Source organism: Ornithodoros turicata, chromosome 6 (assembly GCF_037126465.1).
Source record: "Ornithodoros turicata isolate Travis chromosome 6, ASM3712646v1, whole genome shotgun sequence".
In the NCBI taxonomy this organism is placed as follows: Eukaryota; Metazoa; Arthropoda; class Arachnida; order Ixodida; family Argasidae; genus Ornithodoros; species Ornithodoros turicata.
In genome coordinates this window covers 26,518,094-26,537,304 of record NC_088206.1, presented here as the reverse complement: position 1 = coordinate 26,537,304, position 19,211 = coordinate 26,518,094, and the positions used below count along the sequence as shown (strand labels likewise).

The window sequence follows — 19,211 nt, the reverse complement described above, 5'->3', positions numbered from 1 at the left end:
TCCGTAGTCCATTCTTCTCTCCTTAAAGACCCATTTGCACTTAACCAGTGAAACCTTGTGTTCATTCCAGTTTGCGTGGTCACCATTGTACTATGATGACGTCGATAGTGCCAGTGCCACTGTTAGCTATGCGTAACGCTGAGGCGCTGTGCCCGATATAGCCGATTGCGTGATTGCAAGGTGTGTTGGTAAGTTTATTACATAAGAGTACACAAAAAATTCTCAGTTGCCGTCGCTTACCGGCTTATCTCACACTTTATTAGGCTAGGGGCGAAAGCTATCACCCGTCGTGAAGGGAGCAGTCACGGCCGCGAAGCGAAAATCCGATGTACCACAATCCACTCCACTGCTTTGGAGCGGTATGTACATACATTGTTGCTCGTGGTTGTGCTTCTCTGCTTTTTGAAGAATCCGTCTCCGTTTCCGCCAAACAAGAATGAATCCTGCAGCAAATAATGTAAATGTTCTTTGGATTGTGTGTGTGTGAGCTTGCTAGGCAGATGATGCTTGTATTCCGAAACCTTAGCTCTAACGAAGGTTCCCACGATCCTGCTTTCATATTTTCAAAATGCTTATGTGAAGCGTTTGTGTGTTGTTATTTTAGCTATAGTTACGTTTTATTGCAACAAACGCGAACGGGAAGTGAATCACCCGATTCACTTCCCGTTCGCTTTTGTTGCAATAAAACGGCAACACGGCAATTCTCGTTTCGAGCGGAGAAGTGAGAAGCTGAGCGTGACAGGTTTTGAGTTTGTGCACCCGTTATGCCGAAGTCCGAAGAAAATGTTATATGATACGCTGCAAAAATGCATTGTGTGTGGCACAATAAAAGCAATGCTACATTTGTTTGTTGTTGCATTTTGGGTGAATTTCAGCATAAACCACTACAAATATTCAAAAAAATATTAACAAGAAGCATGCAATCGGGGATATCCTCTGAACATCCGAATATCTTGTGGGAGATATTTAATGGACGTTCCTGAAACGTACAAAAGTGGGCCTTTTGTTAGTCCTATGGATGTACAAAAGATTTCAACGGGCTTTCTGGACGAATCCCTAGGATATCCGAACATCCACGTCGGGATGTTACTGGGATATTTCTGGGATATCTGTGGGATGCTGGGTTGTTTGTAAACAGGGAGAGGTCTATTCATTGGGAACATTGGATCTAATGCCCTCTGGGAGGTTGACACACGATAAGCTTCGTGTCGCTACGCGGATGTTCAATGGCCGTTGGTTTCAATGGTCATTGAAGTGTGCACGTGTGACAGACTGGATATGCTAATACCCCTGTCACAGCAGCCAAACACAGATCGACGATACTGATCCAGTTTGTCTGTAGGAAACCACTGTAGGAACAGGATCGCATATCTATATGGGTAAACAGGATTTATTCACATCCAAACCTGCGCTGTCTCATTTCCTGCGATGCCACTGTGTGCCCACGAACTCATTGAAAGATTATATCACGCCCATCCAAAAATAAGTAGTGGTCAACTTTTTAGCAGTGTGAAAAAACGAAAAATTTGGCGATCGGAGTCCATACCTCGTAGCGCGGCTTTCGAGTCAGACCAAGATCCATTGCTGGGTGGGACAAAATTTCGCATGTTCCGGTGCTTTAACAATGTCACGAGTTGCTGCCACCGTGGATGGCGTAATAATGAGTAGAGATGAGGGCGGGTAAGTAAATTCTTACCTGCACCGCACCCGCAACCCGCGGACGCAGTGCTGCTACACCCACATTTTACCAGCAGCCATCACCGTCACTGAACTTCTATTTGCTAACACATGCGAAACGAATCAAAGAGGAGAACGATATAATCCATAATGACGGTTAGTTTGGCGCCCGCCAAGTTCTCTTTTTAGAGTTTGCGTGGGAATACGACTGACGACTGACCCAATCTGACCGGATATTGTGAGATGATGAGCTCGTATGTTGCCAGATAGAGTTGAGTTGAATGGAAAGGAACTTCCACGAAGACGTGCAGTTTCGCTTAATGGTCGATGTCGAACTTGTCAACTACTTAAGGCAAAAGGTGCTGCAGTGAAAGGTCAAATGACTATGCGGTATGCGATACAGTTTACGTTTGCAGGTGATTTTCTCAATGCTGAGCTGGGGGAAATGTCAAAATTATTGAATAAGTTAGGGGGCAAAAGGTCAGTTTTAGTGGGCGCGAGTAATACGGTACCCGCACTAACCGCACACGCCACTGTGGGTACACCCGCGTTTTACCCGGCACCCGCAGCGACACCGAAGTTTTACCCGCTAAATCAGCTGGACTCTCGTCCTTTCTCTGTGTGAAATTTGCTTGGTCCATGGCAAAATCCAGCCCACCAACGCTCTGCCCTCAAAGCACTCCTGAACCTTTTGGACACCGTAGGACTTCAGTCCTCACTGCAAGGCGACTCGTTATTTCATTTCACCACATTACCGCCAGCATAGAGGTAGAGTATCCCCCCCTAGCGGTGAAAAGCGGTGAAAGTTGCGTCGCGTTGGGATTTGCCTGGAACGCGACATCTAAAAAATCATCTGGAAGTAACTCCAAGAAGACATCTACTGGACGCATGTGCTGGGCGTCGAACAACGGGTGACTTTGCAGTCCAGATGGTTTAACAAACTCATTTATTTTTGGCATATGTACTCTTTTCACCCATTTTTTTCTTCTTCTTCACTATGTCCCGAAATTTCTATCTCGGAATTTACCACTGATCACTATTGTAATAGAACAACAAAAACTTTATTGTGAGATGATGATCTCACATGATGATGAAATGATGAGCTCCCGGCGAAAGTCAACCCCTGCCCGACCCACAAGATTTTGCCACCCGGCTCTCCTCATTTTGTGCCACCCTGCGGGCGCCGTCTTACCGACCCTCATCCAATCGTAGCATCTTTGTGCACCCCGACCTGGCAACGACGTCACATGTTTTCGTACGCCACGACGGTCATCGTCAGCCCCTACAGAACTCATACGACGGCCCCTACCTTGTCCAAAGTCGCCGTCCGAAGTCCTTCACCCTCCTCATCAACGGGCACTCCGATGTGATTTCAACGGATTGCATTAAGCCCGCGCACATGGACATTCCATCTACCTCAGCGCTCTTGGCACTCGTCTCTTCGGTCCCCTCCCCCGTCACCCCGGTTTCGTCAACGACTCGCAATGTCCACTGGGACTCGAAACCGCCTACCTTCCTCCACCTTTAGACAGAACAGCACGTCTCAGCAGCGTCTGTGCTCGCTCTCCGTGCTTCCAGAGGGGGGGGCCTGTAGCGCCACCGCAATCTAACGATGGTCACGCTCATCGAAGACTTTCAGTTCTTTTCGGGCAGTGCCGAAGTTGCACCGCGCATTAAACACAGTTTTCTCTTTCTGTCAGAGTCTAGTGTGGACTCGTTTTACTCCAGCTTCCACAGTATTTTACTTACTTTGTGCGTACACGGAGGTAATTCCCCAAAACTTCATCTATATATGCGGGTATTGCTTTGGACGCTTCCCAGCAAACCACCAATGTCCCACAAATGACCAGATGGTATACCGCCATGGATATTTGGATATCCACTGGAGTTTTGTGCGGATCCAAGTTACCTCCAGTGGATATCCGCAGGAGTAGCACTTTCACCCTTTTGTTTGGTCTCCTGATGGTCTATTTAACGACCCGAGCAGCACAATATGTCGGGTGAGGGTCGGGGTCCCATCGGGGCAACCGGGCCGCTGCTGGTCAATACCGCGTACCGGGAGCCAGCACGATCCCGTTTGGGCACCGGTGGAGAGAAACGAGAGATTAGTAAGGAGGGTAGCGTCGACCCTCGACAGGTAACGGGGCTATATCCGACGGTCTGGGCTCTGCGCCGCACACCACTGGATGGCTACCGGCCCTCGGCGCGCATGTGATCGTACCATTCCGCGCATGCGTGAGTATTTGTTTCACTCTCCTCTAATTTTCTTTGTGCGTCTCTTTAGTTTGTTTGTGGTGTCCGTTGGCCAGACGCGATGTCAACCGCCAAATAAAAAAAAATATGTTTGCCATAAGGCAAACATACCTAACACGCAGGTAAACATTCAGGTAAGTTCTTCGTTTTCTCTTTTTGCTAACATCTGTGTTGCGTACACGACAGCATCGTAACAGCAGTGTTGCAAGGTCAGCTCAAGGTGCTTATTGGCATGTTGCTCTATTGTATCACGTAGCCGTGTTACGACAATGTCTTCCAGGTCTTGATAGAAACATACTCACCGTACTACTTGATATAAAAAAAAACAGTGAAGTCAGTGGAACAGCGTCTGCAAGCGTTGCAGTAGTTCAATGAAACGTACTGCCAGCGAAATTTGGTTATCCATTTTGTACATCCCGGACCTCCCTGTGAAAACTGAAGGCGATCTTCTCAAGCTTGACACAGTACTGGCAGAGGCCAAAGGCAGGGCACATCCCAGCAGACCATTAATATCCCTGGGACATCCCTACAAGGTCGCGAATGTCCTGAATATCTCGACATCCATAGGATATCTATGGGATATCGCACAATTCCTTTGCGTTTTTGGCTTACTCCAGTAAACAACAGATGTCCCTGGTATGTTGGAAGGATATCGCGCTCTGGATGTTTGAATGTCCCATGACAGGCACTCTGCAGATCATAGGGATATCTATGGGAGATCCAGGAAAGGTTTGTTTGTCCTTATAGAGACGGCAACTAAAAACACAGTAGTTGATAGGAAGGGATGTTGTTGGGTATACTCTGAGTTGATCCAGATACACAGGAATTGCGAAGATAGACCGGTCTCGTCACCGTTACAAAGGGTTTACGCCACGCTACCCTAGGAGCAGTCTAGAGGCCCACAACTTTGTTTCTGTTTTTGGTCAGTATAGAATGTTAGGCGGCCGAAAACAGTTTTCCCACAATTGGTGCAACCATAGCGAAATTGGGACGCCTGCAATAGCTCCCCGAACCTCCCGTGCGCGAAACATCCTCTTTCGCCTTCACGATAGGCACGTGATGAGCGCCACCACGCGCGTCACTATGTGACGCAAGTGGTAAGGACTCTCCTCATTGGACCTGGGGTCACATGATCGAGGTGAGCAACATCGCGCAGGCCGGAGCGTCTGCTACCGCTTCGGAGACGCCATGCGTTCTCCGGCTACGTAATGTCCGAAACGGAGGGTTTGAAGGCTGTCCACGACACAACCACAATTTTTTGGGACCGCAGACACCACGGGAAGAACGAGTGGTGTAGCCCGAAATTAACTGCACTTGTACAGCGAAAACCCCGTGCTTCCTGATAGTGTGCAGCCTGTCCGAACGTTTTCACCGCGCAGTTGGTTCAGTGGCTAACAGGTGGCGCCACAATACCGCCGCCATCGCTTGCTTTCTGCTACTGTGAATTCTGAGATTGCACAGAAGCTACGGAGATATTACTCTTGTGATCGTAATCTTATTTTCTCAGGCTGCATATATGCTTTTTTTTAGAAAACGCGATATAAAGCACATAAAGAATAGAAGTCAACAAGAAACACCTCGCAATGTTCGTAGCAGACGGTATTTCCTACGAACGAATGACGTGCTCTCTACCACCAACGTCACAGTAGAGTGGGTGTGGTCTGCAGTTGGAACGCTCCGGCCTGTCACCGCGGCAGCGATTTTCCAAATCAATTGCACCGTGCTGAAACAAGTTTGGACAGAAATATTTTGTGGGAATGCTTTTCACATACTGCTTTACAAGATCACAGCAGTTTTTGGCCATGTTAGATACCACTTTAATGCTCCTTTAACGAACGTGTGTGTAACGATTTGTATTTCAGTATACGTTCCATCCAACTCGCAAGTAGAGGCTAGTGCGGGTTATTCCAAGTGGTCCAAGTGAGACGGACAGGGTTCGGCTCTTATGCAGGCAGGTCCCACGGTGTTGCTGTACTGTGATGAATCTTGTTATGCTAAGGTAATGTGTTTGTTCCCAAACGGGAACAATGGTATCAAATGGGTTAAAGCACACAATAAATATTATTTGCTGGTACACAGTTGCAGATGCACTCTACAAACACTAAATGTCTCATGCACAGAATTTTTAAATGCAAAATATGTAGGATATTCGTAATCTCCCCATATATATCCAAATATCCGTGAGAGATGTCGCAGGGGCTTCCAGTGGATCCACAAATATGGCAGAAATGCTAGTCGCTGGGATATCACATGGATGTAAAACGGATCTGTGGCAAACTCCACTGGATATCCAAACGTTCCGGCGAGATATCTTAGGGACATTTGCTGGATGTATCTGGTTTGCTGGGATATGGTGAGCTATTCTGGTGGTTTTGGGATGCATAGTTCCGGTCTAACGAATTTTACTTGTTAATCTTCTTTTCAGATTGAGATGCTGTCCGGACTGGGGGGGGGGGGGAACTCAATTCAAGAAACGGTGCAGCTTGTGATGAACAAGCTGCTGACTAACAACGTAGCATTGCTCTACCGTGTGAGCGGCGCTCAGCAGGAGCATAACTTCTCCACTTTGCGACTACATTCTTGCATTCTTGGTGATTATCCTGGTGTTCTAGGACTCTCCTTTGCCGAGCCCATAGTATGGCGAAATCAGGCACCTCGTCACTAAAGGAGACTCCAGGATGTTACGGTTAGGCTTATTGTACAGTAGATGTGCTTCAATAAGGCCATTCGCAGCTTTCGTGGACAGCGACGCCTTGCGACCTCTCGCGGCCGTTGAGTGAAACTTGCTGCCAAAACAATAGAAAAGTGCTGTAGCAGCTGTTCTATCCAAGGTATTGTAATATTCCCGAGGATGCACGTTCTGACATATATTCTAAGCCTATACAAACGAAAAATATCACTATACATGAAGTACCTTTGGTTCCCCAGACATCCTGTTTTTCGGACCGTGAATACATGGGAGGTATGGGTATTTTCACACAGGAGACGATTTCATCGCTTAATATCTCTGGTAATGTAGGATGCACCATAATATTCCCGTGGATATGCGTTGTAGGGTACCACTAGATTCAACATTTGGAAGGAGTGCCAGAGTCACTCAATCGTCTGCGGTTCCCTTGGGCGGCAAACTTAGCCCAGATGCCAAATTTCGGAAACAGTCAAAGTGGTTCTCCACGTTGCAGCGGCGTATAGCACGGAAGTTACCTTTATGCGTGTGTTAAACTTTTCGCTGCATATTTGGATTTAGTAACTGATTTTGACTTCAGTTCTTGAGTTAGATAGAATTTTGAGAGCATGATTGGTAGATTATGCACCTGCGGGGAAAACACGAATTTTGAAGTGTTATCTCTTGTCATATTAATTACTAAGATGTCGCTGTTCGATGAATTCGTTTGTGTTAACGTATTTGAATCGTATACGAAGACGGGAGTCAAGTCCTGTAGATCACATAAACAAAATACAGAAACCGACACTGAAGATTTTTGTTTAAGTTTAATTTGTACAAGCTTTCGCGTGGAGGCCCACGCTTCCTCAGGTACAAAGTGAAGTGGTGACACACATAAGTATATATAGTATAGCCATATACACGACTAAACATACTGCTGCACAAAGAAAGGGAAGGGGAAGGAGATATGGTGCCACATGTCTGTGTACAATGAATAGCTGGGCATACGGATAAGTGACCTCTAACCGTTTAAGAACAGTAAAAGGTGCTATTGTGAACAAAAAGGCTTGCCAACCCAGTTTCGCGGAAGGGGGGATCAGGAGTATGGGAAACGAGTGGCCCAGAATGGACAAAGGGGAAGGTTACGGATTATCTAACGGAGTGCCAGACGATGACTGAAGCGAAGATTCAAGAATTGTGCACAAATAAATATAGATATATAACTATTAAATTTACACAAGCAGATATAACGAGCCAGGACTAAGATTCAGACCATTTGGTGTGAGACACTTGAATTGCGAAATTAAGTAGGACTCCCTATTCTTACGTTTAATGTCTGTGCGGAACCCAGATTCTAGCAATATAATTTTCAAATCAGTTTCAAAATCGTGATTAGGTTGATTGAAATGAATGGCGACAGGAGTTTGGCGGGCATTTAGGATATCAAATTTGTGGCCGTAAAATCTTTTTCTCATTGTGTTGGAGGTTTCACCGATGTATTGTGAATTGCACTTGCAGCAGAATATCAAGTAACAAATATTGGGTGAATTACAGTGGAGTGAATGACGAATTTTCAAACAGAAGTCACCCAAAGTGCTACGGGCAATGGTGGACGGCGCGATAAACTTACAGGTCTGGCACCGTGCACTACCACAGGGATAACAACCCGGCGAGCGCTTCATGATGCATGATGACGTGAGGATGTCGCGTAAATTTTTGGATCTACGGAATGCTACTAATGGGGGAGTCGGAAAAACTTTTAATTGCTCGTCAGCATGTAATATATTGAGGTGGCGTCTAAGAATGGAATTGGTATTGGCAAGTGATTTATGATATGTAGTGGATAAAACTACATTACTTAAGTCTTCTTTGCGTTTCGGGGTGAATAAGGACTCCCTGGATAGGCTAGGTGATTTGGCAACAGAGTCATGGATGAGTTCAAATGGGTAATTTCTTTTTTGGAAATCAGATACCATTTGCTGAGCATGTTTTACACCGTGTTTACAACATGTTTACACAGTGTGTGTCACCACTTCACTTTGTACCTGAGGAAGCGTGGACCTCCACGCGAAAGCTTGTACAGATTAAACTTAAACAAAAATCTTCAGTGTCGGTTTCTGTATTTTGTTTAACGTATTTGAGAAAAATTTAGCAGTAGACTTTATGTTTATCGCCAATTGCCGTTCGGTTTTAAGAACATTTGGCAACACAACGGTGCGTGTTCACGTAATTATACTGCACACACTGATGACAACTTCCCAAAGCATTCCCAGAAGTGCAGGGCACAGCTTCTTAAAGTTGGCTTGACCGGCGTACTCACTGCCCTCTATTGAAGCAATGCATTCCATCAGGTTTTGTTAGAATATCTGCTGACCCTGAGTATTAGAAAGAAACGCCCTCACGAAGGTGTTGCTGTGAGAGGCCCCTCGAAGGCGTACAAGTGGAGTGAAAGCACAAGAACGTCACAGTTTTGTTCCTGGAGGACTTATTTTCGCCGTAGGAAGGGAGTTGCCTCAGGACAGAAGCCGCCGACATTTCGAACAGAGACTGTTCTTCTTCTGGGCACCGTCCTCATCATTGGCATGATATTTAAAGGGTTAGGTGTGACGTGTTTAAAGGTTCATGCGAATTGTGGGTCAACAGCCCGGAGGGAAGAAAGGTTCCGTACGGGCTTTTACGGCCGGAGTGAATGGCTGCTTTGTTAGAGTGTGGAGCGGATTATGTGAACGTAGTGATCTAGGCTACAGACCGGTTACAGAAAAATGGAAGGTTCACGAACACGTCGACGAAACGGGACAACAGGCAAGAATTGGCAAGCATAGCGAAAGATAAGGAGGTTAGTGGTTACGTGGGGAAAATTCGCCGCCACCAAGAGGCACCAAGACCGAACCCTACGACTTCCGTCTGACGCTCCTAGGGATGCTAGTGCCACACTCCCGTCTCGTACAAATGTACAAGAATTTCCTGCACTACCCCCTCGATCTGCACCAGGTAAACGAGGGTCGCTGAACACAGTCGCGGCTACGCCTATCACAAGCGCACCGCCTCCTCGTCCATCGAGACAGATTACAAACACTTACGCCAGTGTGACGGAACCAGCACCCTCATCAGCCCCCCAATATATGCCTCCTCTGGGACTTTTCTCAGCGGTACTCGCTGCCCTTAAGGCCATTGTCTCTGCTTTTCCTGGTGCGGCGCAACTGCCCGAGGTTCAAGCGCTTCTGGCACTGGAGGCATTATCTTCGCATCAGCATGACGGAATTGTATAAAAAAGCCCTGGCCATGCAGTGGAATCCTCGAAGCCTGCGTAACAAGCTCCCAGATTTTAAATTACATCTCCAACAGTACAAGTTCCCTTTCATAGCTATATGCGAACACGACATGGATTGTACACATCGTGTTAGTGGATACACAATCTATCGCTCTCATGATTCCCCTGAGAGTAGAGCAGCGCTATACGTTCGCAATGACCTCGTTGCTGCACCCATCGGCTCAGTTTGTCATCGCTCTTATGATTACGTCACATGCAGGATCCGCCTTGGCCCCATGCTGTTAACGGTCGTCAGTATCTATATCCGTCCCGCGGTACAGGTCCCGTGGAGTGACCTCGAACGCTTACTTGGTTCTCTGGAAGCCCCGGCGCTTGTGCTAGGGGACTTCAATGCACATCACTCGGCCTGGGGAAGCCGAAGGACAGACAGTAGGGGAAGGAGGTTGTTAGAGGCAATGGAGAATAATAACATGTGCCTGCTGAACAACCGCGAGCCCACTTACATGCGATCCCCACTGTCACTTGATGTATTGGACCTCTCGTGGTCCTCAACCGACATGATTCGCCACTTGTCGTGCGCTACGGACGTCGACACTAGAGGCAGCGATCATTTTCCTCTATATATTTCGCACGACAGACTGCCCCTCTCAGCCACTGCTGGACCGATTTCTTTCACAAACTGGAGACGTTTTCGTGAGGGCCTCAGAACATCTGTGCACACCGGTATGTCTCCAGAGGCTCTCTCTCAAGCAATTACCCGCGGTATTCAGGACGCGGTGGTCACGTCTAAAAGGGTAACAGGCCATATCGGCCATTCCCCCGCTATTAATCACCTTAGAGCATTACGTCGCCGAGCAGAAAGAACGGCTCGTCGGACAGGGCAACTTACGGACATTGTGGAATACCGCCGGATGAAAGCTAAAGTAACACGAGAACTTAAAAACGAGGACAGGAAGCGTTGGCGTAAGTTTTGCCACCACCTTTCACCGTTCGATCCGGCCACGAAGATCTGGCGGACAATCCGTTCTCTGAAGGAGGCGCCCCCTCAAAAGAATCCTCTCGCGGCCTTGGCTCTCGTTCAGCGTGTAGACGAGAACACGCTTGCGACGGATTTCTGTGTGGTACTAACGACTCCGGCGGCTGCCTCGACCACGCCCCTACACCGCAGTTTTGTCCACAGTTTGACGGCTGAACTTCACCACGACTGGCCCCGTCCCCCGGAAGTTATGGACCGCGACTTCACACTAATCGAGCTAAAGGCAGCGTTGAAGCTTGTGAACGCCAGCTCGTCCCCTGGGCCCGATAAAATCACCTATGCCGCCCTCCGAAACCTTGACGAGCGGTCACTCCAAGCTCTCCTTCATGTCTATAACACGTCTTGGCAACAAGGATCTTTACCACATACATGGAAGGAGGCCTTGGTTGTTCCCATCCTGAAACCAGGCAAGCCCCCAAATGCCCTATCCTCCTTTCGCCCGGTGAGCCTGACAAGCTGTATGGGGAAACTGATGGAGAGAATGGTTCTGCATCGCCTCGACTGGTGGCTCGAAAAACGACGTGCGTTCCCTCACGAAATGGCTGGATTTCGTCGCCACCGAAGCTCCATGGATCCAGTTCTCGACCTAGTCTCTACAGTTCAACATGCTCGAGCCCATCGACGGATCGTCCGATCGGTCTTCCTCGACATCAAGCGCGCCTATGATACCGTCTCGCACATTTGTGTGCTGCATGCCTTGCGCTCGTTTGGAGTATCCGGTCGGCTCTTCATCTGGCTCCACGACTTCCTTACGGACCGAACTGTCGCTGTCCGTACGTCCCAAGGCCAAAGCCCTCAGCATCCTGTTCCCCAAGGAGTCCCCCAAGGAAGCATTCTCAGCCCGACACTGTTTAACGTGGTGATGGCCGGCCTACAATCAGTAATTCCTCGCAAAGTGTCGTTCTCCGTGTATGCAGATGACGTCGCCCTTTGGACAGTAGGAAAATCACGCCCGGCTCTCCAGCGCCGCCTGCAGCTCGCTTTAAACAATATCCATACGTACCTGACGCACCTCGGGATGGACCTTTCACCCGAAAAGTGTGTCGAGCTCCCTTTCACGCGTAAAGCTATGGCCAATTTCCCACTTTGGCTTGGCTCAAAGAAGCTAGAACCAGTACGCTTTCACCGCTTCCTTGGCGTGGTAATCGACTCGGACTTGCGCTGGGCTCGGCACATTAAACACCTTGAAACTAAAGTGCAGCGATGGCTCCCCGCAATCCAACATCTTTCTGGCCCAGGATGGGGCTGTGATCAGCGTTCCCTGCTCGCGGTTCACGCGGCATTGGTGAGGGCAACTGTGTTTTACAGCCTTCCTATTCTGCACAGGATATCAACAACTTCATTAAATACGCTTCGGTCCCTGTTTGCTCGAAGCCTTCGTCGATGCCTCGGAGTTCCAAGAATGGCTGAAACACGACAAGTACTGGCTGAAGCTGGTGAGCTCCCGCTCGAAGTTCTCCGTGAACGGGAAACGGCTCGGCACTACCTCCGTTTGCGTGCTCACATTCCCCGCCACCCGCTACTCAGGAAAATTCGATACCGCCCTGGAAGCGACTTCTACCGAGTAGCGCAGAGGACACGCCAGACTCTCACTGGCTTCATAACTAAGGACACTATACCGCCGGAAGCCCCCTGGTCTCTCCCGGTACCGCCCACGTTTGTACGCCTCCCAAACCTTCTGCAAAGAAGAGATCAGGTCCCCCCTCAAGTCCTCCGAGCCCATTTTCATGCTCTGGTAGACGAGAAGTTTTCTACGTTTACGGCAGCATATACTGATGGCGCATCCCGAAACAACAAGTCCGCCTCAGCCTTCGTCATTCCATCCGAAGGCGTCGTGCACGGAAGACGCCTTTCACATCCAACCTCCTCCACAGCTGCGGAACTCTATGCCATCCTTTTCTTTCTACAACACATCGCTGATTTTCCACCCCGGGAATGGGCAGTCTTTACAGACTCCAAATCTGCACTTCAAGCAATTGAAACTTCCGGCATACGAGGCCCATCCGCACCCCTAGTCACCGACGTGTTAATGGCTTACCACACTATCTACGCCGCAGGCCACAGGCTCGTTCTCCAGTGGGTTCCAGCCCATTGTGGTGTCGTGGGGAACGAGCAGGCCGACAGCGCCGCAGAAGCAGCACTCTCGTCTCGGAACCGGACCCGTATTGTTCTGCTCAGAGGAGACCGCCGTTCAATTCTGCGCCGTTCAATTCTAGTGACACCCCTGGCTTCCCGCCAACGGACAACCGACATTCTTCCCCCCTCTATGTTGAACAGAGTTGATCCCATGCTCGCTTTCCGCATGCCACGAAACACATCTCGTCAGGATGCTGCATTAATCCACCGCATGCGCCTCGATGTGGCCTTTACAGCTCAGTGGCGTTACCGCTTGAGACAAATTGATTCTCCCACCTGTTGCCACTGTGGTGCTCTTGAGGATCTGGAGCACATTCTTCTTCATTGCCCTCACTACGAACCTTCCCGAATCACACTCTCCGAGTCTCTTCGTCAGCTGGACTCTGGCCCTTTCTCCCTACCGAAATTGCTTGGTCCCTGGCCCAATCCAGCCCAGCAACGCTCTGCGCTCAAAGCTCTTCTGACATTTCTGGACACCATCGGACTTCGATCGTTATTGTAAAGGGGCTCGTTATTTTATTCCCCCCATTCCACCAAGCACTGGGGTAGAGTATCGCCTGTTGCGATGAAACTCCCCACTCTCCAAGACCGAAAATAAAGTTGTTGTTGTTTGGGGAAAATTCCAGAACCAGCAAAGGTTTTATATATATATATATATATATTTGTAATGCAAAGTTGTGGCATGCAATAAAGAAAGCAGAAAGCAGTGGCCATGCAGATGATAATGGAGGTAGATGATAGGAGGTCTTCCTCCATTATCATCTGCATGGCCACTTTGCTTTCTTTATTGCATGCCACAACTTTGCATTACAAATATATATATATATATATATATATATATATATATAAAACCTTTGCTGGTTCTGGAATTTTCCCCACGTAACCACTAACCTCCTTATCTTTCGCTATGCTTGCCAATTCTTGCCTGTTGTCCCGTTTCGTCGACGTGTTCGTGAACCTTCCATTTTTCTGTAACCGGTCTGTAGCCTAGATCACTACGTTCACATAATCCGCTCCACACTCTAACAAAGCAGCCATTCACTCCGGCCGTAAAAGCCCGTACGGAACCTTTCTTCCCTCCGGGCTGTTGACCCACAATTCGCATGAACCTTTAAACACGTCACACCTAACCCTTTAAATATCATGCCAATGATGAGGACGGTGCCCAGAAGAAGAACAGTCTCTGTTCGAAATGTCGGCGGCTTCTGTCCTGAGGCAACTCCCTTCCTACATTCTACCGGTTCGCTGGATTTCTACCCATCTTATTTTCGCCGTGTTGGCTTCGCGGCAGAATGCGTTGGTGTGCTATTTTTCTGTTACTTGGCCAAAACAAACGGATCTACAGAAAATGCCCATGTCAGACACGATAGGCAAGTTGTCTATTATGCTTTTCAACTTTATGCGCAAGTGTGGGCCGCCCCAATGTTGTTCCCACGACAAAAGTAGAAGTGTTGAGAAGCTCAGTGTGACCTGCGAAGCGTCTGTATCTTTATTCCTGAAAGTGATAGCAACGGGCGGTGTTGGCCCACTGCCACTGGTGAGGATGTTGGTTGCACAGCTTTCGAGGTCTGCTTAGTTTATATATATATCATTTTATATACCTTGTTATTTTTTATCTTTTTGTAGAGAGTTATGAGAGTAACGGCATGGCGAGAGCGCCAGAGTTTTCGATTAATAATGCCGTACTGGCTCTCTGTCATACTGCATGCCGTTCGGTCTGATTTAGTTTGGGGTAATGCTCTGCTATCGCCTGTGCACTTGATATAAGAATAGCAAATTACTTTCGATTGCACTCCGACCGAGTTCACCGTTACAGGAATTCACGTTTTTGCACAGTGCCGCGCGTGTTCGTTGCAATCTAGATGATTGATTGATGTAGATGATGAAATTTTCATTCGAGATCGATGTGACGACGGAACCTATTATGCGGGTCAACTTTGACGCGCTCTAATGGTAAAGAGAATTAAGATGAACAAACTACCACGCGTGTTTCTCGCAGTGTAAATACATGTCAATCATTTAGCATGAATTTCGGACATGTGGCTTAAACTTCCTTTATTTCCGAACTCGCCAAAACTTTCGTTCTCAGCATTGTGCAATGCCGTAATCTCCTTACGGGTTAACTCGTTCTAGGTACCAAAATAATGAATATGCTTAAAATACTTTTGTCATAAATCCAGGGTACGTGACGTAAGACCGACTAAATTTTATTAAATCCGCTATTGACCTTTTTTTTTTCTTCACAAAAGTCGTTGGATATATCTATATTCCGGAAGATGCTTGAGACTCAATGCTTGTGGTGTACCAGCAAATAGCGCAGCCATTAATTAATTTTCATAATTAATCTTTGTAATTAGTCAGAATCCGTTGACTGCGTAATTGCAAAGATGGAAAGTACAACCCTCGAGTGTCTACCTCACAAGAACCGAAACCACAGCGTATTTTTGTGCACTAGTAAAAAATGTGCGAAGATCCAAAATAATTGAGCACTGTGCAGATTTTGCGGCAATTTCTCCTCTTCCCGTCTCGGTGTCACACCTTTTCAACTGGCATCAGGTTGTGCCTGAAGTCATGAAACAGCCCGCTTTCTCCCCAGAAGCAAGCGTGAGGGGAATTAGTGATGCAGCTTCTCAGTCTACGTTATGATAAAACATTCCGTCTTTGATTTTCATTCCGTCGTTATCTCGTTTGATCTGCTGAACACTTCCCATGACAGTTCGCAATTTGATGTGATATATGTCACGCAATAAAACTACCAATGTATTACCTCGGGGAGGACGAAAATAAAATCACCGATTCTGCTGCTCGATAAGTGTGTACTTTCTACCAGATTTTAACAAAAGAAAAACAATGATGCCTCGCAGGACGCTAGGAAGAAGCGGTGCTCCATGCTTTGATGAACAGCGTGATGTCAGTGTTGTCAAAGGTTGACAGTTGACAGGAAAAAGCGGCCGCGGAACTCGAGCAACGCTTGACGATAGTGCATTTTCGCATACTTTTCAAGGGCACAGAAAAGTGCTACTGTTTGATTCTTGCTGACTAGAAGCAAGTGTAGCAAAGGCCTTCTCCTCCCGTGCATCACAAGATGGAATTCCTTCCTCCATGCAGCAGAACGACTTGTAGAGGTATGTGCAGGTAATACCTGACAGTTATTATTTATTAATTGCCGACATTGTAAATGCAGGATGATGTCTACGAAGCTGTCGACAGCGTTTTGAAAGAGAGGGCTGCACAGACATAAAAGAAAATTGACCTCCCATCTTCGTTCAACAAGGAGAGCATCAGAGGGTTTGTTAAATGCCTGAAACCAGTTGAAGAGGCAACAAACATCCTGCAAGGAAATGGGGCCACTTCGTGCCTGGTGTTGATCACGATTATTTCTAGTAGGTAGCAGTTTATTCAGAAACATTATGCAAATTCTGCAGAAGGTTGCAAGACCTTGCTGTTATCCCGTTTGCTGTTATGCTCACATAACAGATGGGATGCAAGTAACCAGATTCCCGACAGTTCCCCCGAGTCAGCTTCGTGTTTGCAATAATTTCACTTTCTCCCCAAATTTCATCCAGCGGCAAAATTTCTTTCGCGTTTGCTAGCATCTCAAGAAACACTTTCCGCACTTGTGATAGGAAGCAGATATCTCATACGCATTTCTTGTAAACATTGTTGCGTATTGGGTTGATTACCCTGCTTGCGTCCTGCTGTATACTTATGGCCTGACTTTTTTCCGGGCTATATTTCTTGCCAAATTCGGGGGTAAATTTTGGGTGATATTTTCAGTTAAAAATTTGGATGTATTCCGGTTATATTCGTTGTAAGTTCACACAACGTGAGCGGAAATTGGGAAAATTCTGGCATATTTGCCTTACACTCACTTGACTACTGGAGTAGCTGTCAAGAGCACAATGGTGCATGCAAATCTGCAGCCAAAGTTATGATTTTTAGCTGTTGTTACATTATCCGTCACAATGAACCTTGGGTCTTTGCAGTAAGTGTTTGTCACTGACACTTACTGCACAGTAAAATGTAGCACACTACGCCTTGCTTACATCAATTGCAGGCAACATTGTATCAGGTCAGTTGATATCACCACCATTATTGTATAAAATGAACCTCACATTGAGTGAAGTATCTTTGAAAAAAATGTTTGCCTGTTTGCTGATAGCAACTTCGTTTTAAAAGTAACCTGCTCAAGTGAAGTACATAGAATCCCCGTAATATTAAACTGGATCATTATGGCATTGAAGCCAGATTAGCGCTGCCGTCAATAGCATGTCGATTGGAAATCAGACGAAACCATACACACAATCGGGCAACCCCGCCGGTGCATTAAAGTGGGGTTCACCTAATGCTTCGGCGTAGTGCGGTGAAGCCGCCTTAAGGAAAGCCGATGGCCTCCGAAAACCATGCGAACGCTCTGTCACGCGTATTTTTTAACAATAACATCACAGATTTCAGCTCCTCCATCGTTTTTAGAATTGTAATTTTAATTTTTCAGCAATTTTCGTTCCGTACGGTGGCACACAAGCCAGTTTAAGGAATTTGTTCTGGGGTAAATTCTGGCTAAACCCATATTTGGAAATTTCGTTTGGGGGCTAAATATCAGGCGGATTCCGGTTAAACCCAAAAGTCAAGCCCTGTGTACACTGTGCTACTGTTGTGTACTGTATTACCACACATTATTCAGTATTTTAGTTTGAGCCTAGAATGACGAGGAAAACCCTGGGTACAGCTGGAAAATTTACCATGCTATATAAAGTGCACTAAGCTCGTTCATGTGTGTTAGGAGCAGATATGCACGTTTTCCGTCATTGGCTTAAGTGCGTCCTAAGTGCACTACTGCACAGCTTATTTGAAAGACATTTCTTGCAATAGATTGTTTACATTTCTTTACCAAAGTGCAGTGCAGTGCACAAATTTAAACAGTATGCACTGGACTAATCTTCCACTTTGCACCATCAGCACTGCGGAAGATCCAGGCAGTTGACGACAGGAGGTTCCCGATCCTTCGACAGCAGCTTCAAGCGCAAGTCAAAGAACGTTTTGGAAATGTTCTCCTAGAAACACCATATGTTGTGTCAGCTCTTCTCCACCCAAATATCAAGACACGGCTGTTCGACAGAAAGACACTCACCCCCAGCATGCCACAACTGTGCTCGAGCGAGCTCGCAAAGCAACTCCTGTCTGCGGCAGTTGAGAAGTTCAATGCTGAGGACTGCGAGAACGACCAAAATTCAGGTATGGGGTGAATTGTTGAGCTTACGACATGGGTCTGTTAATCTAAGCTACAGACTGCCACACAGTGATTTGACGAGCTGTGTTAACTGTTTTTCGTTGAACTACGTTCTAGCATCAGAAGAAATGGAGGCACCGTCGGCAAATAGCATCTTTGCTTTCTTGGATGAAGTTGCACGACCCATGAGCAGTTGTCAAACAGAGGTAGAGCAGTATCTTCAAGCGCCCCCACAAAATGCGGACCCTCTCCAGTTCTGGAAGAAAAACAGTCCCCGCTTCCCAGCACTCTCAAAGACCGCAAAATGCTTCTTGGGATTGCCCGCGTCGTCAGGCGATGTTGAGAGGCTCTTTTGTATCGCAGGGTCCCTCAAGAGAGCGCGGAGGGCGAGCCTGTCAATTGCTAAGGTTGCAGAAATGCTCTTATATTGGGAGCATAGGATCCCCAGTATCTCAAGAAATTTGGGGCAGAAGTGAAACTCAGCACGATTCCTTTGCAGTAGAGCAATACATAGGTCTCACTGCTGATTATTCATAAGTCATGGAGAAAACCTTGTTGTGATATATTAAGTATTGTGATGTATCAAGTATTAAGTACTGGTGGCACACAGGAGGTACAATGTATGTCTGCCACCTTTCCTTTATTTTATTGCCTAGCTGCCATTCTCCTAGTCTTATTTGCTTCGGCATTCTGACTGTTTGAAAGCTCCCATAAGATGACTGGCCAGTCAACTCGATAGAAAACATGAGGCCGTGGATATAAGCTCGCCTCCAAGTTCCATAACGGTCCGAGCAGTGAATCGTGCGCAGACATGAGCAGATACTTATCTAAGAGTGCAATGCCTAGTCAGAAAGGCCCTTGAACTACCACGGGAGGTTTCAAGCTGTCAAAGCTTCCTTCACGTTGTGATAATTTTCCAATAGCAGAGAACAATATGTATGTA

At 47.1% G+C, this 19,211-nt stretch overlaps 1 protein-coding gene across 1 annotated transcript; it reads left to right on the top strand.

Annotated features, from left to right (window-relative positions):
• The first annotated feature begins 1,670 nt into the window (after positions 1 to 1,670).
• On the top strand, positions 1,671 to 18,744 carry LOC135398397 (uncharacterized). Its single transcript, XM_064629807.1, has 3 exons — positions 1,671 to 1,680; positions 17,998 to 18,273; positions 18,386 to 18,744. Exons 1-3 carry the CDS (start codon positions 1,671 to 1,673, stop codon positions 18,742 to 18,744), a joined length of 645 nt encoding a protein of 214 aa, XP_064485877.1.
• The last annotated feature ends 467 nt before the right edge of the window (positions 18,745 to 19,211 follow it).